The 23,507-nt window shown below is 40.6% G+C and overlaps 2 protein-coding genes across 5 annotated transcripts in view; one reads left to right on the forward strand and one right to left on the reverse strand.

Moving 5' to 3' along the window:
• LOC108899430 (lamin-A) overlaps positions 1 to 12,846 on the forward strand; it is a 30,951-nt gene extending 18,105 nt beyond the window's left edge. For all 3 annotated transcript variants that reach the window (XM_018699862.2, XM_018699858.2, XM_018699860.2), the window contains exons 4-14: positions 4,609 to 4,765; positions 5,455 to 5,580; positions 6,239 to 6,409; positions 6,957 to 7,082; positions 7,335 to 7,555; positions 8,574 to 8,880; positions 9,231 to 9,338; positions 9,580 to 9,699; positions 9,784 to 9,843; positions 10,012 to 10,185; positions 10,591 to 12,846. In XM_018699862.2, the coding sequence (XP_018555378.1) occupies positions 4,609 to 4,765; positions 5,455 to 5,580; positions 6,239 to 6,409; positions 6,957 to 7,082; positions 7,335 to 7,555; positions 8,574 to 8,880; positions 9,231 to 9,338; positions 9,580 to 9,699; positions 9,784 to 9,843; positions 10,012 to 10,185; positions 10,591 to 10,626 (1,606 nt within the window). In that variant the 3' untranslated portion in view covers positions 10,627 to 12,846. The remainder of the gene's footprint in view (positions 1 to 4,608; positions 4,766 to 5,454; positions 5,581 to 6,238; positions 6,410 to 6,956; positions 7,083 to 7,334; positions 7,556 to 8,573; positions 8,881 to 9,230; positions 9,339 to 9,579; positions 9,700 to 9,783; positions 9,844 to 10,011; positions 10,186 to 10,590) is intronic.
• Positions 12,847 to 12,902: 56 nt separating this feature from the next.
• The window catches only part of pear1 (platelet endothelial aggregation receptor 1), a 46,925-nt gene continuing 36,320 nt past the window's right edge, over positions 12,903 to 23,507 (reverse strand). For both annotated transcript variants that reach the window (XM_018699857.2, XM_018699856.2), the window contains exons 12-23: positions 23,282 to 23,445; positions 22,118 to 22,220; positions 20,959 to 21,111; positions 20,738 to 20,869; positions 20,432 to 20,563; positions 19,863 to 19,985; positions 19,395 to 19,613; positions 18,179 to 18,288; positions 17,764 to 17,890; positions 16,879 to 16,941; positions 15,982 to 16,176; positions 12,903 to 15,054 (exon numbers count right to left, since the gene is read on the reverse strand). In XM_018699857.2, the coding sequence (XP_018555373.1) occupies positions 14,909 to 15,054; positions 15,982 to 16,176; positions 16,879 to 16,941; positions 17,764 to 17,890; positions 18,179 to 18,288; positions 19,395 to 19,613; positions 19,863 to 19,985; positions 20,432 to 20,563; positions 20,738 to 20,869; positions 20,959 to 21,111; positions 22,118 to 22,220; positions 23,282 to 23,445 (1,667 nt within the window). In that variant the 3' untranslated portion in view covers positions 12,903 to 14,908. The remainder of the gene's footprint in view (positions 15,055 to 15,981; positions 16,177 to 16,878; positions 16,942 to 17,763; positions 17,891 to 18,178; positions 18,289 to 19,394; positions 19,614 to 19,862; positions 19,986 to 20,431; positions 20,564 to 20,737; positions 20,870 to 20,958; positions 21,112 to 22,117; positions 22,221 to 23,281; positions 23,446 to 23,507) is intronic.

Genomic DNA, 23,507 nt, shown 5'->3' on the forward strand with positions numbered 1-23,507 from the left:
TGGTCATGGTTCTCCACTGAATTCTGTTCATATATGATTTTGTCACAGTAAAATACAACAATAGCATTTAATACACCTCTGGTTTAATATATAAATGTGTTGACAGCTTAATCAGTTTATAAATATTTGCTAACACACCCGGTGTGGATATTGCAACCCAGGAGCCATTTGAGCTAAACTACAAGCACTGTTTCTTTCTTTCTTTCTTTCTTATTGGATTTCAGATCAGGTTATCTTGATAAAATGAATGTGCTGGCACTGGACAACCTCATTTACACAAAAATCAAACCAGAATCCCCTTTTTGGTCTTTTATGTTGTGCTTTTGTGTGACCATTTGACTCCAAACTGCTGTTGCTGTTTTGGGGAAAATAAATACATTTCTTTATTTATTTGTCACAGATTTTTTTTTTTTTTCATTTGAAAACCCAACCTCGTTGACACAAAAATCCTGTAATAGTACAGAGTTGTTCAGAGACAAATGATTGAAGAATTCTTCATTACATTTGGAAAATATGTAAGCTTCTTCGTGTTGTGCAGATTTACAGTAGTATGCACCAACACAGAGTTGGCTCATGGTTTATGAATTCTTCTGTACTGCCATATGTTTACTCATGTTGGTCTCCTCAGTGCCTGAAGAGTACCTCCCCAATTCTGGAACTATACTCCAGATCAAATTGAATTTAATGTGTGTTTAAAGACAACAAATTCTAAATTTTTGACCAAATTTGAGCTCAGTAGCTTTGTCTGCAGGCTGGCCAGCTGATCTTGTCTACATTTTCCCACAACCTTGTTCAAAGCCCCTGATACCACTGTGTTTGACAAAACCCTGAGATTCCCCGCACTGAATGTGATTTGACAGCTTCTCAAATAGAAAGTTTCTGTATGTTTGGGTTTTGAGCTGTTTATCGGATAAAGCAACACATCTGAAGAATCACTTTGGACTAGATAGTAGGGATGAAGCTGGTGAACACGGTAGCATGTTAGCATTGTCATTGTGAGCATGTTAGCATATTGAGGTCAAAGCTCAAATCACCACTACATCTACAGTACAGTCTCACAGAGCTGCTGGTTGCGGACTGAGGAGAGTCTTTTTTTTTTTTTTTTTACAGAATGGCTCTTACATTGCAGAGTTAAAGCACCTGCTCCCTGTGTAGTGTAATTGGTGTATCTCATAGGGGCCACTTGTACTTTAAGTTACACTAACACAAGAAACATTCATTAAATTGTTACACTGCATGCCATCATGCTGTAAGGTTTTCTCTCTGTCTTACCATCACATTTGTGTATGAAGAGAATACAAATAGTCAAGCAGCATGTCAGTACACCAAATCCACTTCTGTCCATTAATTCACTGCTGGAGCTGATCCACTGGCTCCATTAGCACTAATGAACGTCACAGCAGCCACCTACACACACACACACACATTCATCTGCCTGCAGAATCAGACTCTTAAAATGTTTCATTAAAAAAAAAAACATCTAGACAAAGAGCTGTATAGTCTCAAGTAATGTTTATATTCAGCTGTAAACAAATGTGAAAATGAGTGTGTGTATGCATCCCTAATGCATTCACATTTCACAGCCCAGTTTAATAAAATGATAACATTCTTTTTGTCTTTTTCTCATTAAACAGACCTGTTTGAGACAATTTTAGCTTTCTTATTTAAGTCCATAATATGTTAATGAGCAGCACTGTGGTGAATATAAAATGTTCCACAATAACAGCAGCAGCTTTGGAAAATTAGTTTTCATCACACCTAGAGAGTTGTACAAGCCTTAGGGAGCATGGCCCAACCAGAGGTGGTTAAACTCCATTATCCCGTTACAGTCACAACAAGGAAATGGTCATTAAAACATTTTACAGCAGTAACCATGTCTCATTTTACCTCAGTTACTAATCTCCCTGTCTAGTAGGCGCCTTCACACTGATTTATAGGCAACATGTTCATGTGGGGCAACTGTCTTGCTGTAGGCTCCAGTTTTTGTAGGTTCAAAAATTCAGAGAATGTGTTCATATTGTATGTGTTAAGTGTGTGTGTGTGTTTTACTGACATGTTTTTCCTCTGTGCATATACAGTGCAGCCATAATCTCAAGTGCTTGTACACCTGGGTCGTCAAGAGTCACATTCTTGTCTCTCTTTATGAGTCGACAGATTACTACAGAAAAAATTGACTGCAGTGTTTTCTTACTTCCCTGGCTCTGTGATGTACTAACGTATACAAATAATGCAGTAAAATGGAGTCAAACAACCTGCCCCTGAGCAAGACTTTTACAACCAGCTGCTAAATGGTAGAGGACTGTATTTAGACAGGGCTACTAGTGAAGTATTTGAATGTGAATTGGTGCATTGCTGCAAAAAAAGGAATGTATGAACATCTGGTTCCAACATCTGGTCAGCTCAGTTAAGAGCACTGGAAAAAGTAATTGTTGCATTTTCACAGAATATATACACTCAGTTGCTGGTTTCTTAGGTAACCTAGCAAAGTAGCAAGTAATGCAGGCTGATCCTGTCCATTTCATTTAATGCAGTACAACATACAACACAAGTACAAACATCCCCACAAACCATAGCCACAAAAATGAACATAACGTTGCATCAACACCTCTTTAAAACACAAACTGAGCATTAAAATTTAAAATGTATTATTTTAGTGAGCTATTCTCAAACTGGAAACTGTCTGTATATAATCCATTGTATATAATCCATTGTAACATTTGGAGAACATGTCTGATCAAGTGTGTGTAGCTTCTTGTTTGTGCATGTTTGTGTGCACTGGCAGCCCTGATGCTTATTTGATTTGGACACACTCAGACACAGGGCTTTCCCTCTTTTTTTTGCTGTCCCTCCTTGTCTTTTTTTTTTTTTTCCTTTTTTTTTTTTAATCTGAACACTGCAGTCTTGGGGGCTTTTATATAATTACCCATTCAAGTTCTCTATGCATGATTGTGCATCTGTAAAGCATCAGGGATATGTTTTCTCTGGGTTTTATTTTAGAGTTCTTTTTTTCTTTTACGGCATCAAAGACTCATTCATTTTTCCAGCTTTTTCCACTTTGTGTTTTTTCTGTTTATCCCTAAAGCATGAAGCCATTGTGTAGTTCAGCTGTTTTGCCAGTTTATCTCTTTGTCCTGGTCCTTTTTAGGGAAGCAGAATTACATTTTCATTTTTTCATTTCCAGAAAAACCTTATTGGTGTTTGTTGAACACAGTAATAGATACTGATTGCTACATCATAACCAATAAATTAGAGTTTCACTTTTGAGGTAGCAGCTTGTGGTGAATGGACTCGATCTTTGTTGTAAGTCATTATCCTGCTGTGGAGTAACTTTATCTTGCTGCAAGTGTGTTTGTGCCACAGTTTAAGTGTATCTGTAGCTCACTCCTCCTGCAAGTTCATACGCTGGCTGTCCTAAGTAACCAGAGGATGGTAGGGTCTGTGTGAGCAGCCTGGAAGCCATCTCCCCCAGCAGATGGCCATTATTAGTGACAATGAGGACTAGCCCACAGGGCCAAATAGAATAACAGGGAGCCCATTTCCTCCTTGGCTGTGCATGAGCCACCTATACTGCTAACAGCCTCTCCCTCTGCCCTCCTCTCTCTTCATCTTCTGCTGGGAATGTATTGTTTTTCCATGGCTGTATCCAATTTTTTTTTCTTCTAACCAGTACTCTAAATTGGTTCCTGTAGAGATGTTGGAGGAGAAGGGGGGCACACATGCACAAGCACATGCGCAACAAACGTGAATTCTCTTAATTCAACACAGGTTCCCTTGAGATAGAGTTTAATGGGCTCTTATTCTTTACAGAGGGCTAATAACGGTACGTTGATGTGTTGGCCTGTGTTCAGTTCACATCAACAGTGGACAACTGCTGCACTCACTGTGCTGTACAATGGCAGTTTGTGTCATCCACAGTCTCTGTCACTGCAGCACAGTTGTGCACTGCTTATCCAGTTTCACATTAAGAATGTGTTTAGATATATCCTGTCATTTAAACTTTGAAACGAACATTTCTCTGCTCTTTTGCTTTTTGATTTTTCCCCACCTGTACTCAGGTCTCACTTGAAATGAGATCCTGATCTCAATGTGACCTTATTTTTAAATAAAAATACATGCAGAGAAAACATCTTTCAGTTCTTTATCACGTGTAAAAACAATGTGACAGTGGAAAGTATTTATTTCTAGAGCACCATTCAAACTGTTGTTCAGGCTGTTCAAAGTTCTTTACATATTAGAACATTTCTATTATAATATTTTTAAAAATACAATTAAAAGGAAATTTACATGAAAGTAGCGACAGCAGCATTTATCGCTAACATTTTGGTATGAATTTTTAAAGCCACTAAATAAATTACACAGCTCCAGACAGGCCAAATAATCTGTACCCAAACTGCAAAGGCATGAGTCAAAAGGGAAATAATTTAAAATGTTAATGAGAACAGTCCAGACAAACAAAGACAAGCTGATTTGCCCGAGAGGAAGAGAGGCCACAAGTGAAACCCATCAAAAGGGATATGAGAGACATGTACAGCAGACAGTGGTAATGATAAAGCATAGAAAAAACCAGCACACTAATGTCTATGTCCTGCCTGTCACGTGTCTTCACAGGAACAGTAAGAAGGAGTCTGACCTGGAGGCGGCTCTGGCCAGACTGAAGGACCTGGAGGCCCTGCTCAACTCTAAAGATGCTGCCCTCACCACTGCCTTGGGGGAGAAGCGAACCCTGGAGGCTGAGGTCAAGGACCTCAAGGCTCAACTGGCCAGGGTAGAAAGATTTTTATTGGAACTAACGTCTTACATGGACTTTTGTTGGAAGGAATTTCATGTTTCATGGCTTAGAACAGATGGCTTAGAAAACCCAGGGAAAATGTCAGAAATGCATGTGTAGTAATAGGCTAATTTCATCTTATAGAGAACATCTTCCCTACGACACTGTGGCCCTTTCCCTGTTTATATGAACATTCTGTTAAACTCTGAGGACTTGCAATGATTGTGATGGGGGAAAAAGTTTAAAAACCTTAGTTGCCGCCTGTCAGAAAAAACATCAGCAAAGCTGCAGTGTCTGACATTTGAAATGATTGTCTTTGTTTGGGCCCTTTCTCTACCTCCTAAGTGCAGAAATACCTCAGTGGAAGTGGTAATTTTATGTTAACCCTGCAGACAGCTGATTATGAATAAGGACAATGTGGTGTGACAGACAAGAGGCATTCTCTGCTGTTTGTTTTATCAATGAATTGTTTCACAGGTCTGATGTAGATACAGTTGTGGCATTACTCCACCTACTGGCTACATGTAGGAACTACAGGTTTTCACTTAGTTCAAACAATGCTGCACAGATTACACCGTGAGCTGGACTAGATTTTTCTCTGCTTAACAAGTCTTCATGAAGGAACATTTCTCTCATCTCATCTCTCTCCTCATCCTGTCTTTCTCTTTCCACCTCCTCCCTCCCAGTTGGACGGTAACTTAGCCGATGCCAAGAGGCAGCTACAGGATGAGATGCTGAGGAGAGTGGACGCAGAGAACCGCCTGCAGACCCTGAAGGAGGAGCTGGAGTTCCAGAGGAACATCCACAACGAGGTTCCTACTCTTTACCTTAACCCTTCTATTTTTGTTCAGCTGTCTAAGTCATCTGTCCTACTTTTCATCTTTTCCACAGGATATTGATTTGCTTCCAACCACCTACTTGCTTATTTTGCATTCCCCCCTTCAGATCTGTCTCACAGATGAATTTTTTCTTTGCTTCTCATCTCTACTTTATTTTACCTCAGTTGTATTTTAGAAAATAGTCCAAACAAGATTAGCATCCTTTACAATTTTAAATATAATGATTAGAAGTAGCTTAAATGTCACCAGAGCAGCAGATTTATCTGTTGGAGCTCTGTACCTCTAAACAAGTAATTACTGCACAGCGGCTGACCAATCGATGCAATTAAGTTCATTGACCATAGCAGGTTTCTACAGCCGAAGTCCTCTAAATTGTTTATAGTGCCCAAAAGAAAATAAAACACACATCAATACAAATGACTCTTTTTGTAGTTTGATAAAGTAGGAAAAAATTGAGAAAGTCAAATCAGCTTCTTATCAATACATTTTTGAGTAAGACCAGTCATGTGACAAGGTGAATACAAGAAACCAAAAGTAAGTGTTCTCGAGACTGACAGCATCACTAACTTGTGTTTAAATGTGTTTTTCCAGCATCTTAAATTAGTCTTCCTCTCTGTGCTGGTGTCTGTAGGAGCTACGTGAGTCCAGAAGTCGATATGATGCTCGTATGGTGGAGATTGACCATGGACGGCAGCAGGAGTTTGAGAGCAAACTGGCTGAGGCTCTTGCTGACTTGAGGGCCCAGCACGAGGCACAGGTCATGCTCTACAAGGAGGAGCTTGAGAAGACCTACCAGTCTAAGGTAGTTCTGCTGCTGGAGACACAGCTCTGTCGCCACCTAGAGTCGAAGTAGAGACTGCTGCCCAGTGGTCTTAGTAATATTTCATGTTTGTCTGTGGTTGTTTTGTTGTTAAATCATCTGCAGTTAAGATAATCCACAACACTGATTTGCACCCTTATTACACAATCAGTGTTTCAGTTCATCTGTATATAAATATCCATCTATAGCTTGTGTTTTTCATCTACATACAGGAGGGAAAGTAATTTAACACACATAACCACTGTCCTGTGGGAATCTTAATGAGGATTGTAGATAAATACAACAGAGGTGTTTGTCATTGGAATTTATTTGTAGATGAAACCAGAGCTAAACTGCTCTTTGTTTTACTGTACCCCCTGAGGAAAACTCTTTTGGGAATTACTGTGTCTGAATTAGTTAAATTATCAGAAAGGATTGTGGGAAGCAACAAGCCAAAGACTGTATTTTCCAGACAGCATAGTTTTCCTCAGGTAGTACAGTGCAGTAAATCACTGCTGATGGCTGACTGTAACACCTCTCTGTCTGTCAGTTGGACAACGCCCGTCAGTCAGCTGACAGGAACAGCCACTTGGTGGGAGCCGCCCATGAAGAGCTGCAGCAGACCCGTTTTCGATTGGAGGGCATGTCAGGCCAGCTCAGCCAGCTGCAGAAACAGGTACACACACTCACACACAGTCCGTCAGTGACACTATCTGTCAGCGGTTTGTTATCTGTCTGGTGGTTTTACTGGCCATGCTGCTTTGTGGCTGAGTGCTATTGACATGAATGCTCCAAAACACTGTTCAAACTACCACTGATTCGTTTAACATTTAGCTTCACCTCACTCATCAACCTGTGTTTGTACTGCAACCTAATCAGCCAGTCTTAATTGACCAGCCTTTGTGTGTGCGCGCTCTCTCCACATCAGCTGGCGGCAAGCGAGACCAAGGTGCGGGAGCTGGAGGAGGCTATGGCACGGGAACGGGACCTGATGAGGCGGCGGCTGGAGGATAAAGAGCGGGAGATGGCTGAAATCCGAGCCCGGATGCAGCAGCAGCTGGACGACTACCAGGAGCTGCTGGACATCAAACTGGCCCTGGATATGGAGATTAATGCTTATAGGAAGCTGCTGGAGGGAGAGGAGGAGAGGTGAGATCGTTGTAAAACAGCAGACAGACCATTGTAAAACATTGCCACCTTGAGACACCTTGAAGTCTACAAGTTGTTATGGGAAGAAAGGGATTGCTAACAAGTCAGTGAAGAATTGGCTTTAGGAAAACAAATACTGAACTGTTACATACAGCATTTAAGGAACATTTATTCATGTTCCTTGTTACAAAGACAGAGCACAAAAAATAAAGTAATTCCTCTTTGTATTGACGTTGTTAATCAAGCTAAAGCTGACAGCAGCAACACAGGTCAAAGCAGCAGATCCAAGCCTGTTTTTTTATGATTTCATCTTCTGCCAATGTCCAAGACAGTCCACAGGCAGATGTACAGTCTTCCTCCTACACTACGCTTTGTCTTGTATAAAGAAAACCATGTGTGTCTGCTGTCCACCCTGCTTTGTGTCAGTGTACGTTTTGAAATATGTCAAGGCCTTTAGACTAATTTTCCTGAAAAATATAACAGTATTTATGTATTTCTAAAACCTCACGGATATCTTCTTCTTTAGCACATTCATAAATATATAAATAAATGACTTTCCCCTTCTTGCAGCCAAACCTGTTCAGTATTTCCCAGGCTTATAGCAGTTAATTTTATTTATTTATTAAATAAGCCTATATTTGTGCAGGGTAAGTTGGCTGAGCATATATATCTCATCAAACTGAACAGGATGCAGGCTCAGTGAAAGCAATCACAAGCAGAGAAAAGTCATTAAGAATGGTATTAAAGTCATTGAGTTATGTTATGAGTTATGCAGATTATTCCATAAGACTGCAGCGCTAACAACAAAGGTAGTTTTTCCTAGATTAGTTGTTTTTGGGTTTTTGGAGCATCAGCTAATCACTGGAGCAGGTTGGTTAGGTGTCGGTGCCAGAACAGCAGGGGTGACATGTAAAATGGCAACAGCATTCGTTGATCTTTTGATGTGAGACTGTATCCACATGCTGCTGACTCCCTTTGTGTGTATCTATGATCTAAACCTCGTCTTCCATCTCTTCAGGCTGCGTCTGTCACCCAGCCCTCCACCCACCAAGGTCACTGTTACACGGACCTCCGGCTCAGGCCACGCCCACACCAGCCGCCTGCTCCAGTCCGCAGCCACCGCTTCCAGCAGCCGCAACTCCTCCGGCACGGGCAGCACCAAGAAGCGCCGCCTCAATGACAACGACAGCGAGACCTCCAGCCTGGCAGGTGGCACTGTGACTAAGACTCGCATTAGTCAGCACGCCTCAGCCAGTGGCCGCATCACTGTGGATGAGGTTGACCTGGAGGGCAAGTACATCCGTCTCAGCAACAAGGCCGACGAGGTAACAGAGACTACCAGCTGATTTTTTAAACCCTTTAAACTGGTTTACTGTATATGCTGTCCTGGTTACATAATAATCTGTAGCCAACTTTTCTTAATAAATTAAGTTACACATATAGAGATATATGGTCAAAAATAGCTTCCTGGATTTTTATGTGACTTTTAGAGCCAAATCCATGAAGTCTAAAAAGGATAGGTGCAGGAAGCTGCAGCTTCAACCAAGACTTTTTCGGACTGTAAAAGTCTTTATGTTGGATTTGTTTTTGATGATTAATTGCCTTTCTATTGTTTGTCTAATTTTTGAATCATTCATTGTGGACTCGGTTAAGTTTGAATTCTGTGCTCATGTAGGATCAACCACTGGGCAACTGGCAGCTGAAGAGACAAGTTGGGAGCGGCTCTCCCATTGCCTACAAGTTTCCCCCGAAGTTCACCCTGAAGGCTGGAGGAACTGTGACTGTAAGTTACACAAGTTGTTTGTTGATGTTTCCATTTGACTACTGTTTGCCTATTCTTAAAGGTACAGTGTGAGTTTGTTGACCACTAGTAGTGCTATGGAGCTATGTTTTGCACTTAGGTATGTGTGGCTTAATACACATTCCTTCCACTGATCTACCAGTGCTGGTAATTTACCAAGAAAAGCTGCAGTGTGTCAGCAAAATGCAGGAGAGAAGAAAACGGTGACCTTTGACCTTTTCAGATCTGGGCTGCATCTGGCGGTGGAAGCCACAACCCTCCCACTGACCTGGTATGGAAGACCCAGAACTCTTGGGGCACCGGCGACCTCCTGCAGACCACCCTTATCAGCGCCAACGGAGAGGTCTGACTTCACTTCACCATAATCGCACATTTCTGTTCCTTTAACTGCCATGACTTAACATGTTGTTTCTCAATGCACGACCAGGAAATGGCCATGAGGAAAGTTACACGCACCCTGTTCCATGATGATGAAGATGACGACATGGTAAATTCCTCCTCAGCTTAGGCAACTCCTAAATTATCCAGCAAATTTCAAAACCTCCTACATTATATATCAAGAACAACACGACTCTCGGCTCACTGTGACGGCAGCATCTCCCAGCAGAGCAGCCAGTGTTAAGTAACTCACCATGTTGTGTGTCTCCCCCTGCAGGGAGCTCACAGCACGAGCGGCGCAGAGAACGAGTACAACCTGCGGAGCCGCACGGTGATCTGCGACTCCTGCGGGCAGCCGTCAGAACGCGGCTCAGGTGTTTGCAGCAGCGGGGGTCTACCTGAAGGCCTCATGGGACATTCCTTCTTCATGGGGACCAACGAGCCCAGACAGGTACTGCACAGTTATCATGTTACAGCATGGACAAAAGTAAATACATCGCAAAAAAATATAAAAAATCATTTGTATTGTGGAACAGAAAGAATAGAAGGATTTGAAACGTAAGGCTTAAGGCATCTGTGGTTAATTTAAGCACAAATAATGAAATCCAAGAATGTGGATATTTTCTCTGTCCTCGTGGAGAACAGTTTTATCAAGAACATTTGTAGAGGAACATAAAGTTTACAGGAAAGTTGATTTGGAGTCATGTTTCTTCCATGTCTGTGTGTGAACACATAATGTACTGTACAAAGCATTTGATGACACTGAATTTTTTATTCAGTTTGGAGGCTTACTATCCTTTTTAGTTCTCTAATTTTCTCCATGTTTAATGCTGCACTTTGTCACATTCTGTTTTAGGGTCGTGCCAAGCCGGAGAACTGCTCCATCATGTAAAAACCAGACAGCACCTCACCTGAACCCACTGCCTCCTGTAGCCCACATAGGAGAGTAATTTTCTACCATTGGGACGTTTGTCTTTATTTTTTTATATGATCTTGTCTTATTTTGTATTCAGATTAATCTGCAGGTTAGATTTGCTTCGAGGTTTTGGCAAAGGGCACAGGATTTTCATATTCGGCTTTTGAGTTTTTATATGCAAGTTATGTTATTGCATGTGTGCCGTTCTATTGCTTGTACTGTAATCTGCTCCGCTTGCACACTCACACACACAGAGCTCCATTGACCAGTGCTTGTGCTTCGATCCAAGCTGGGGTTTCACATTTAATGGCCAGGCTGTCAACACTCAACACGCACAGCTAGTGAACCCTGTCAGGAATTAGTCTCTACAGCCATACAGACAACAGGGAAATGAATCCTGTGGGGTTTGTTAATCATGTTTATCTCCCTTCAAATAGAGCAAATCTTTATTTAAAGATGTTGGTTATGTTTACAGTTGAAATTTATTTGCCTTGGTTTTTTGAAACCATACTGTGCTATCCTCATATGCTGCAGAGAAAGTAAACTAGCTAGGGTTCTTTCTTGAAGATCGTCCAAAGAAAGCCAAAGAACTGTAAGCTCAGGGTGTACAGCAGGATTTTATTCACCTTAGCCTTAAACAAACATGTTGTAGGACATTTTCCATGTGGATTTAGCTCATATGGTTGGGCAGCTGTGGTGCACACAGAGAAAATAATTGTTTGAGATGAATATATTTTTTTCTTCAATTCACAGCCTGACCCCAGAGAAATGTATTTGGTTATTTGAAAGTCTGGAAATAAGGAATTATTGTTGTTGCTGGATGAGTTGAATGTACTCGGTTAAATGAGTCACTACAGTGTCTCAGCTACATGTACATTTAAATGTGTTGTCTCATTATTTTTAAGTAATTCCAAAGGTGTTTTGTCATGATGATAGAACGATGTAGAATTTGTCTGCCTGGGGAAATATCAGGAGTAGGTACTATATTTAGAGTCTTCTTTACTAACAGATTTGGTGCCATATATATAGTATATATTTATAGAAATTCTCAGCTTATTGAAACAAATCAGCACTACTAATAGAGAACAGTTGCTGCTATTTAGAGAGTGAAACAAGGTTTTTTTTTACAGATTGAAAATCCAAAAGGGCCTTCAGAGGACAGAAAAAACATCAACAATCACTGCTCTTTGCTCACATGTCTCGTATCGCAGTCTTGTGACTGTCAGCCGTCCTCTGGTTTGTGTGGCTCCTAAAACCTGGTCATAAGGGCTTTTTTCCCCCCTTTTCCTCTAAGCTTACTGGCTTTGCAAATCCTCAGGCATGATTCTGGGATCTGAATAAGACTGTGGGGTTTGTATACTTTGTGACTTTGGCTGCTTTTGCACTGCTTTTATTCAGGGCTTTGCCAGTTATGCACAGCAGGTAGATTTATACTGTAGTCTGGCAGCTTAACTCATTTATACTCCAGAGAAAAGCATATCAAAGCATTTATGGAAAATACTTGATAGCTGTGTTTGGAATTTTTTTGTTTTTGTTGTACTTAATAGATGGTATCTCTGCCATATTAGATTCTTTTTTTCTTTGCCTTGAGTAGATGTCTAATTTTTAACATTATGATCCCCAAGTGCCTTAAAAAGTCCAAGACAATCTTTAAAGAGATCCAAAGTTGTTGACATATTTGGCCTCTGTGACACAGATTTTCAGCTGACACAGACCGTAGTATTTGTCTCATATGTACATGTAATTGTGTACTTTTGTGTACTATTTGTACTAGAAGAGTTCATGTGAAGGGTGTGGTTTTTTCAGAGGCCTGTCTGACTGACTAAAAAATATTAAAAACTCTTTAACATTTGTATGCAATGTTAGTTCAAGTTAATGAAGGCACACCAACTCAGATTCAAACCACAGATGTGTTGGATGCAACTAAAACACTTGACAGGCCTTTGTAAAATCCTGAACCCTCATGAGGCCTCATTTGAAGAACTTGAAGATTTAAAATGTAACCAAAAGGGATTTCTCGTTGTAAGTGTTAAACGCCAAAGTCGCAATTAGCTTATAGTGGGATTTGTGTCAGATTAATCATAATGATGCTGTTAACATGATGAAAAAGCCATGCATTCAGTTGATGCAATGAATGTTTTTTTTTCTGTTTAGTTCTTTTCTAAAATAATGCTGAGTAAAACCTTTTTTTCCAGAGTTTGATTGTTGTCGTTATTTTCTCGATTTAGTAAACTGTTATTCAAAACCACTGATCAGAAGTGCAGCCATTTTTATTTACATTATAAACACAACATGTTGCCATGGTTACATTCAAAAATATATGTTGAAAAAAAAAGAGCTGAAGCTCTACCCAGAACTATAGCATTTAAAGTACAATGTACATTCTCATGGTTTCTGTTGTCTAATTGGTAGGATAATAAACCTTTGGTTCAGTACTGACAGAGGACAGAAAACAAACATAGCATTTCTAAAATTACTTTAAGGCAACACAACTTTGGCTAACAAAAAGAATTTAGAAATAATGACAAAGGTAGGCCTGCTGATTTCTGTTCGAAAACATTTTGAAGCAAATAAAACAGTTTACATGGTTTTAAATGCAGTTTTGGCAAAATGAAAAAAAAACAAAAACAGTGAATTCAGCCGTATTACAAAAACATATTTTTCATGTTTAGCAGTATCTGTTCATTCAAATAGCTTTGGTTTTATTTTGTGTGGGTTTTTATCCAGATTTCCATTTTTTGTTGCTAATGTTTTGATGTTTTTGTGATACAAGATAGTTTCAGTAAAAACTATTCATGGTGAAGTTGTTTTTTGATGCAGAAATCTCAGAGACAGCTATGTCAAAACTTGGACAAAACTATCAGCATGAGTATATATGACTAGGAATCAAGCGAGAAAAAATGTTTTTTTTGTTTTTGTTTTTTATTCTGTATTTCAGCTGAATGAGTCCTTTAAATACAATGCAAAGACAAAAAATGCTGCTGCAGAAAACTGTATTACAATCATAACGCTGCTTTGATTTGACTTGTACTTCCCAGTTTGATGATGGTTTAGTTTTCACAATATAAAACAGTGTTTGTGCTTCCACTGACCTATTGGTATCTATTAATAAGCAAATGTATTGGATCGTTAGTCCCAAAAACCCCTTAACAACATGTTCATCTTAAAAATAGGGCTGTTTTTCTACATTGCTATGAAGCTAACAATATATTTATTTCTATATTTACAAAGTTTTCATCTGACAGCAGCAATAAGTGAGTCACAGATATATACTTGTGTCTCTGAATGCCACATTTGGAAGAAACTAATATGGATTGTTGTAAAAATGTTCTTGGCTCTCAGGTGGTAAACAAATATAACTGATACTTTGGTGAAGCAAGCTGACTTCTCCAGATTCACTCAGAATCCTGAATATCAGCAATAAGAAATAACAATCTTTGGTCATTAGTCTGTAACAAGCCTCAAACACTGGCAGGATTTTTCAGTATTCAGTTTGTTGTAAGACATGATCTAAAATGCATGAGAGGACTTCTTTAAAAGGTCCTGTGACCTTTCCTCTTTTTTTTGATTAGTTTTTGAAGTTGACAAGGTTTTACAAGAAGACTAAAACAAGTCCAGCTGTGATGAGTTCATCAAAAGATGCCTGTTAAAAAAGTTTGGATTTGATATACTTAAATTTGACCAAAAAAAAAAAAGCTACAAACATGGACAAGTTTGTCATTTCTGATGACAAACAAAGAAGAAAATTTGATTTCTGATGAAAGGGGCCTGTTAAACACATAAAACAGCTGATGAGTAGCGAGCAAAATGAATGGAAAACTTCAATTACAGCATGTTTAGATGAGTTCAAACACACAAACATTCCAGAGTTGCCGCTTTTAACCGTGAAGTCTTTTGGTGTATTTTTTTCCCATGGGAGGTGAATGCAACTGAAGCCCCGCTGGCGTCGCCACAGTCCAGCCTTCCTCACCGCAGCCTGCTGGCTCCCCATTCTGGATGACAAGTCTGTCACGGTGAAGCGAGTACCACTTTGGCCCACAGAGGGGCAGTGTTGAGTTAAAAGGGGGCCATCCACAGTAAACAAAAGTCTTTCAGTCAGACAGACGCCTTGCTGCTGCTCTGTGGGTGGTCTACAGCTCCGATTGTCAGAGAGGAGCATTAAGTTTACTCTTTCTTTGCGAGCACAAGCCAGAAATCATCCCCAAAGTGAGCAGGAGAACGAGGAGGAGGAGGGAAACTTGCCGTGCTGTTTTGAGTGTCACTGAGGTGTTCTCCTGGGGGAAGGGGAAGGGGGGCGGCGGACTGGTGGCAGGTCGTAGTGTCCCGGGATGTGGCTGTTCACAGGGAGGTCGTAGTGGCTCTGCGGGTCCTCGTGTGGGGCGTGACCGAGAGAGCTCTGACGCTCTGTGGGGAAAGGATAAACACCACAAAAATTAAAAAGACAACAGGACAGGGCTTTCTAAAGATATACATACATATATCCATATCCCACCTTTTATTCAGTTACACATATCAAATAAAATACCATGACCAGTTCTTTGATGTTTTGGTCTGGGCCACATGTTGAACATTTCCTGTCTAAAATAATCAAAGTTATCCATCATCATTTATCAGTCTGACTGCCTGTTGATGTATCACTGGTGTCATTATAATAAAACACAGGGGTAATAGTAGAACATCCTCAGCCACCCTGTGTTTCCTCTCTCTTGTTCTTCCTCTTCCCTTCAGTGTCTTTTTCTTCACTTCCATGTAAACAGTTGTTCATCTATCACACTGTGCCCTGAGGAAGCCCATCTTCCCCATCTGTCAGACAGGCCATGAGTGGTGAGTTTTCTCAAGTTTGACTGATCGGGACTCTAATAGAGTTTTTATTTTGAAGTGAACTCTTCTTTTAAGTCTCATCTGTCTGAAATGTGTGTATGCATAGTCTGCCTTTGATTAGAGGTGGAAGGATGGTGAATTTTTGCACAGTGTTGGACAACACAAGACATTTAATCATACCACCTTGAGTTTTAGGGATTTGTGATGGGCATTTTAATGTTTTTTTAAAAACCAAATGATTAATACATCAATATGAAAAAAGTTAGCTGCAGCCCTGCAAGAGTACTATGATTTAAGTTACAGTTTTCATGCTTGAATATCCTTCTTTCTTGAGTCTAAAATAAAAGTGCTCAAATCCTTGATGTGATTGGCTTACAGGGAAAATTATGTTGTCAGTGCCATGTGACTAACTACTTGATCTTTTTCTTGTAATACTGATCACTCAGAATATTTTTTTTGGATTGTGAAAAAGTCAAACTCATCAGCACAAAGGTCAAAACTGTTCTGCACCTCTGTGTAAGGTGGCCGTGTTGAACGGTGGCGGGCTGATCTCGGTGTACGCTCGCTCTCGGGGCACGGCTGACTTCATCTCCATGTAGCTGCTCTCAGGGGGGCAGAAGGGCAGGCCTGGCAGGTCTTTGATGGTGGCGTAAGGGTTCTCGCTGTTCAGAGAGCTGCTGCTCACCGCCACCGTGTCCTTCAGCTCTGTCACCACACAGGACGCAAAGAGACAGCAGTTAAAAGACATCTGAAGAACATGTGGAGAGCATAGACTACTGCAGAGTCAGAACACAGCAAACCAACAGGTTCAAAGGTTAAAGTGTAAAGTGTTTTCCTGCACATTTTCCAGGATTTTTTCTAAGTTATGAATTCCCAAGACTGACTGCGGAGAGTTTAGGACCTTTTCATTTTATGGCTCGAGATGGTTTAAATAAAACCTGATGGACAGTCAAATATCAACACCTGTGAATAATCCAAATCATTTTTATGAAACCCAAATGTTTGTGACATTTTTACACACTATCTATTATTCTGGCTGGTTTCAAAGGTCACGTTTTCCAGCAAAGGTGAGAAACAAGAGTCTTCAACCATGGTAGCAGCTCTGGACTGTGTGGGGCGCAGCAGTGCTTTGAGCTAACTTTTAATCTATCCAATAGCTGTTAAACATTTCACTCAGAACCAGCCAGATATCAGTTAACCTGCTATTGCTAAGTCAGGGGACCACCAAAATCATTAGGATTCATTCCAATGACCAGTACTCTTATTTCTTGAACTTTTATGTGGCTAATATTCATGTAATCGTATAGTTTTATGTAGCATCACCTTGCTGAAGTAGTTTTGGTATCCATACTTCTCAACAGTAAGTAATAAGAGAGGAAAAAGGGTGAAAATAGGGCAATAAACTACCTTTGGTGTAATATTTTCCGAGGCTGGCACTGTAGCTGTAGCTCCGGTCGATTCCAAAAGCCCCTGTAAACAATAAAAGACAAATCTGGAATCTTTGTTTTCATTTATGGCAAACCAATCGAAAGCAGAAAAGCCGTTTTAGAAATCTGCAAAATCAATACCAGGTGAGTGAACACTGGCAATGCAACTATCACTTTTTACGAAGTCCTTATTGTTTTTACAGTCTATCAGATGCATATTGTTGACTTAAGTGATTTTCTGTCCAAAGGAAATGTAATGGTCGATAAACTCTCCTGTAGACTGTATAAAAACAGTACTTTCTAAGTTTTCTGCCCAGCTATTACTGCATGACCCTGACTTGAATTTCTCTACACTTATACTCCATTTTTGGGGAGAATATTTTGTTACATTTGAAGGTTTTAAAGGCCATTATCAATGCAGGTATTTTTAAACTGAAGCTGTTGACAGTGCTCAGGAGGTGGTGCTCAGTGTCTTTTAAAATTATCATTTTATTGTTTAAAACAATGGAGAAATCCAGTGTTTTCTCCTGAAAGCTTGGCTCTGTCTGGGTAATAAAACTCAGAGTACAACTGAACACTGAAGCTTTCCACTGACACTCAGAATAAGGAAATTCATTTAGGTTGTGTTAGCAGAAGGTTACATTAGCAGTTGGTCGCAGGTTTTACTGATTATTTTTATATAGCTGTGGTCAGAAGGTCAGGAAACCAGCTCTTTACTTTTATTGGCTTGTAAATGTTAATCCACTCATTTCACTTTGCTCTACGGCTGCAGGTCTCTCTGCATAAGTGTCTTCACTAAATGGATAAAGCATTAAGTAACTGATCCTTAACGTGAATCACACAGTGGAGGGTCACTCAGACGGACCTGAGTCCTTGCGGGGCTCGTGGTGTTTCCAGTCTGCAGGCAGAGTCGCGTTGCTCTCAACCCCAAACAGCCCCCTCCTCTCCCGCTCCATGTTTTTCACACTGCAGAACAGCTGGTTGTTGGTATTCTGTATGACAGACAGAAAAATATTCCAATCAGAAAACAACAGTGTGAAGAAAACATACCATGTAAAAACATGCTTTTAACATGGAGTAACAAAGAGCTGTTTACTGCATCGACTTTTTATGGTATCACATGATTTCACATGATTTCACAGCCCTGAATACACGGCCAGCTGTTGTTGACTGCATGTTTTACATTTTTGTTCCAGTACTCCACTTCAGTTGCTGTGATGCCTGAGCGTTTGGCCTAAAGTATCAGATCAGTGAAATGGTGTAACAGAGCTGACGTTCACCTTGATTGTGCGGTCGTGGTTGTTGGGGAGGTGCGGCAACGGAGGCCTGTTCTGGCTCAATGTGTGGTAGCTGGGGTTGGAGTAGTAATGGTGGTAACTGTGAGGAACATCTGTCAAAACAAACACATGGAGTCACGTCTGCTGCTATTAAGTTACCTCAAGGTCAATAAAATGCATCTCTGTGGAACACTAATTGCAAACATGCAACTGTAAGATACAACCAAATCCACCAACAACTCCAAAAACATCAAAATATAATCATTATTTCATTTCAAAATGTTGCATATCCCCTGAAGAAAACTAATTGCTACCTAACACTTGCTACTCAGCATTTGAAAGGATTTCTCTCAGGAATGTCAGTGGGCATTTAAAAATTTTAACAGCACTACTTGCATCAGTTTAAAATCAATAAATCATTTAATAGCAACATGTTTTCCTGCAAAAGTCAGCAATGACATTTATATGAAATGTGATCTCAAGTTTGAGAAACACAAGCACTAACAATAGCACTTGCACAAGACAACAGCTGTCGTCTCTGCCGTGGTCTCACTTGTTGTAACATCTAATTTGTGTCACAGTCTGCTCTGGCGCCCCCTCGCCCCTCCCCCTCCCACTGTCTCCAGTCTCTGTTTTTCCTCTCATTTCCTCAGACCTGCCTTCCTCCACTCACCCACCAGATGTCCTCAGACTTTCCTCCAGGTTCCCCATTCACCTGTCTGCCTCCGCCCATCCACACACCTGTTCCCTTTTGTCATCAGCCCTCCTGTCGCCCGGTCTCCTTGCACCTGTTCCTCATTCCCAAATCAGCCTAGAATGACTTACACCTGCTTTATGCCCCTGAGTCTATTCTTTGTGCCTCTGCTACCTGTTCCCAGTGTTACCTGTCTGTTCTACCTGTAAGGCTGTTTATCTTTAAAGTATCTCTACTGCATCAGCCTGTCTTTGTGCCTGTCTGTCTTTGTGTGTCTGCTGTTCAATGACTGTGACAATCTGTCATTAATATGGAAAATGGTTTCAATTATTGTCAGTTGTTCAGTGCCATACATGATTTAAATATATTTAATTATTGTTTTCATTGTAAATATAATGTTGTAGCTTCAATGAGTCGTTAAAACAGACACAGAATATACACACACAGCATGTGACACTGACATACTGTGTGATTTGATTGATTGTGATTTGATGTGTCTTGTTAACAATATCCTCTGTTCCGTACCTGGAACAGCGTATTCGGAGTTGACAGTGCGGCTGGTGGAAAAGGAGACAGTCGGCGTGTTGTTCTGCTTGTCCTTCTGCCTGCGGCGGTAGAGCAGCAGCAGAGCCAGCAGCAAGACCACCAGGATGACAAGCACGACGATGCCACCGATGGCCCCCCACGACTCCCTCTCACCAGGAGGGAGGGGGACCATAACGCTCCCCGACTGCTCAGATGTGTCTGTTAAACAGTGAGTGGAAAGAGAGCTCAGGTACAGCAGCTAAAGGAGCTTTCACCAACTTTCCAGCCGTACAGCTGTACATGTTACAGAATTTAGAAATGGAATATCAAGGCAGCGGCATGAAGTTTTCATCAGTTTTTGGGAGACAGAGCAACTTTAATCACAAAAGGTTAATATATGTGAAAGAAGAAAACAGATAACATTGCAAAGTCCATGTATTTGCTCCTATTTCCTGTGTGTATGTGTACCTTGTTTGCAGTCGTCTCCTCCACTTTCACAAACGCAGTCTCCAGTAAATCTGTCACAGATGAGGTTGTTTGGACAGGAGCAGGTCTGAGTACAAAATGGGCCAAAACGTCCTGGACTGCAGGCTGAGAAACACAAGGTATTATTATAACATCCATGTGTTAGACATGTGCAACAAGTATTTAAATGTGGTGCAAAGACAATAAGGCTCTGGTGCAACGCTGAAAACAATTACAGCTTGTTAATATTCAGTTCTATTTTATCTTTGTGAATGAATTTTTGAAGAAATAACAGACTTAAAAATTAATCTAAAAATAATCTGCAGGTGAAAATAATTGTTTGCAGTCTTATTAGACTGTGCATATTTAAGCAAAAATAATGACACTCAAAGGCATACAAGGCAAATGTCAGCACCTTGATAACAGTAGTTGTTTTCACACCTATAATAGCATTAACTTAATTATACCACAGAACCCTCTTGGATAATATGAACAGCAGTTACATTTCATCATGATATGTTCTCCATAAAGTGCATTTATCTAGTTGCTAAATGAAGTCATGTGGCACTCACGTATGGAGCAGTCAGTAGCGGTCCAGCCAGGCAAACATTCACAGTGACCATCCCGGTGGTCACACGTGGAGTTGTTGGCACAGTTGACACACACCTCAGAACAGTGTTTGCCATAGTAGCCAGCTGGACAGACTGCAACACACACATGCAGCCTGTTAGATTACCTGCCTGTAGCTTACACACAGAGTGAATGAAGAAGATTTCTGCAACCTTAAATCACACTTACTGGTAGAAAAAAAAAAAGATCAGTGAGTTTGGAGAATTTGCACACAAGAGTTCTATATCACTATTGATGTAAATACCAACCTTGATCACAGTTGTGTCCAGTGTATCCAGGTAGGCAGTCACACTCTCCTGTCACATGATGGCAGCGGTATGACTGTCCACAGGATGGACAGGACATACTGCACTGCTCACCATACATACCAGCTCTGCATTCTGGGAGACAGGAAGACAAAGAGTGAGCCACAGCAGGTGTCACACAGTCACACGGTTTTGTCCTGTATCAGCTGGCTGATAACACTCACTGTTCTGACAGGTGACTCCCCAGTAGCCTGGACGACACACACATGCTCCAGTTTCCCTTAAGCATGTGTCACTGTTGGGACAGTGCTTGAAACAGGTCTGGTTACAGTGGCGCCCCCACAAGCCCTCTGAACATGGCTCACTACAGCGGGCACCTGGAGGAAAAAAAACAGATAATGATGTATGAAGCAGTGAAGCCGTACTGCTGGTGTGGTGTAACTGTAGGGGTAGGAATGGAGCATGTACTCATATCATTCACTTAGGAAAAGTGGCAATACCACAGTGGAATTATACAAATTTTCCCCATACTCCATCCAAGAAAAAGTCCTGAGTTAATTAATCTCCTCAGTAAAAGGGAACAAGTTTAAACAGAAAAATGTATTCAGCTATCAAATGAAGCATTCTTACACTTTAACGTATCAGTGTTTTAATCCACTGACTACAAATTATGTATACTTTATATTGACTAATTATTTTCTTCTTTTTTTTGTCAAAGTTACTTTATAACTGCAGAACATTTGCAAGCAAGGACAATTTTAAAGACTTTCCTGAGTGGTGGGTTTAAGGTGTCACCAATATTCTGAGATATGAGAGCTGTCTGCCAAAAAATAGTATATCCAGGTGTCAAAAATCAGCCTTAAAGAGTTGTTTTTTGCTTTAAAAAGGTTGTTGTTTGGCAGCTGACTCTGAAATATCTGGTGTCTTAGCAATGAATGCAATGAAGTGTTTTTATATTGCAGTATATCACAACTTTTACCTAAGTGAAGGATCTGAATACCACTGTGATGATAATAATATTAACATGAAAAAACATTTTTAAAAAAATACTATTAGTTCACTGTGATTGATTATCTGTCCTACAAAACTTTAAAAATGAAATCAGCAATGACAGCTGTCAGCTGTGTTAAAAGCAGAAAATCAAACCTAAAACTCTTTGGCGTAGAAAAAGAAAAATGGTGAAAATTAATGTAAAATACTAGATTGAAGTTGGGCAAATATTCAGTCTCAGTGGTGCTCCTTCAAGTCAGAGAACACAGCAATCAGACTCAAAGAGAAACAGAGTGGGTTAAAACCTGTGGCTCACTCATTTCTTTTGGACCAGACTTATCTGTGATGCCAAAGCCAAGCTGGCAGCGACACCAGGAGGACGTCATCACTTACCCCACCAACCTGGCAGACAGTGGCACTCCCCGGTGGTAGCTTGGCAGCCGTCGGCATGAACACAATCACACCTCTTCAGGCAGCCTGGCCCAAATGTGCCCATCTGCACATGTGAACAAATGCCAACGGGCAAAGAATTGTCAGGGGAATCTCTTCAACATTCGGCCAGCTCAGTCAGAGTCAGACAAAATACTACACTGGCAGTGTGTTGTTATAAAGACAGCCTGGTGGGTTGGCATGGCAAAGGCAAGTAGGGTACACATCCAAAACTCAGATTAAAGCATACAGAGGGTGAGGTAAGGGATGAAAAGCTGGACAACATTTCAACAGGCTGTCCAATCAGAACGAACATGTTCTGTAGAATTATCAGCCTTATGATTTGTGTATTAGTCTTATCAAAGATAGCAGTTCATTTGTCTATTCAACTTGACATAGAATAAACCTATAGTCCATTTTTCTTATCTTCTAGAGTTGGTATCATTTTACAAAGTGCCATGTGTTTTCATGCAGTGTTGTGGCTTTAGTCCAGAACATTTTCTGTTGCTTTGGGGGGAAAACAGAGGATAAGTGAGAGGGGATTAACACAACAAAGCTAATTTGTACTGTGCACCTCCCTTTAATTCAGATTTTCCTACTTTAATTCAATTAAATTCTATTTTATGTGTTTTCCTGTGTGTGTACATACAATATTTTCCTATGTGTGTTGAGCATCTTGGACATAAAAAATGGAATTCAGGTTGAATTAACTGTCTTACCTACCTTTTGTTTTGAAGTCTACACAATTTTGACAGACAAAAGTCTTTATAACTTAAATTAAATTCTTAGTATAGTACATATCAAAGAGATGCAAGTTTCATGAAATAGAATAGATTTATTGTCTGTATTGGTGGTTGTTCGCATCACTAGCTAGATGTTCTAGTTTACCCAGTCCTCTAATTTAGCAAATTGGTGGTATAATCTACTTCCTGTGCAGAGTAATACTAGGTTTCTGGAAAAATATGTTAATTTTTTTAAGGTTCAAGGTTTGCTTTTATTGAGGAACTGCTGCACAAAAATAGACATGTCATAAAAATTCACAGGTTACCTGCTGATATGAGCTTGCACACCTCTTTACCACCATATACAAATAAATTAAGCTAAAAAGTCTCATGTCCGGGAACTTACGGGGCATGGTTGGTCACAGTGCGCCCCCTGCCAGCCGGCTGTGCATGTGCAGGATCCATCTGCGCTGTTACAGCTTGCCCCATTGGCGCAGTGGCAGGTGGCGTTGCATCCTGGGCCCCAGGTTCCCTCAGAGCAGGGGATGGAACAGTCCGGTCCTCGCCAGCCTGCAGACACATGAAAGACCATCAGCCATGTTGGATTGGTTGAATGGTCGGTCTTAAGTTCT

This window comes from Lates calcarifer, linkage group LG15, assembly GCF_001640805.2.
Source record: "Lates calcarifer isolate ASB-BC8 linkage group LG15, TLL_Latcal_v3, whole genome shotgun sequence".
NCBI lineage: Eukaryota > Metazoa > Chordata > Actinopteri > Centropomidae > Lates > Lates calcarifer.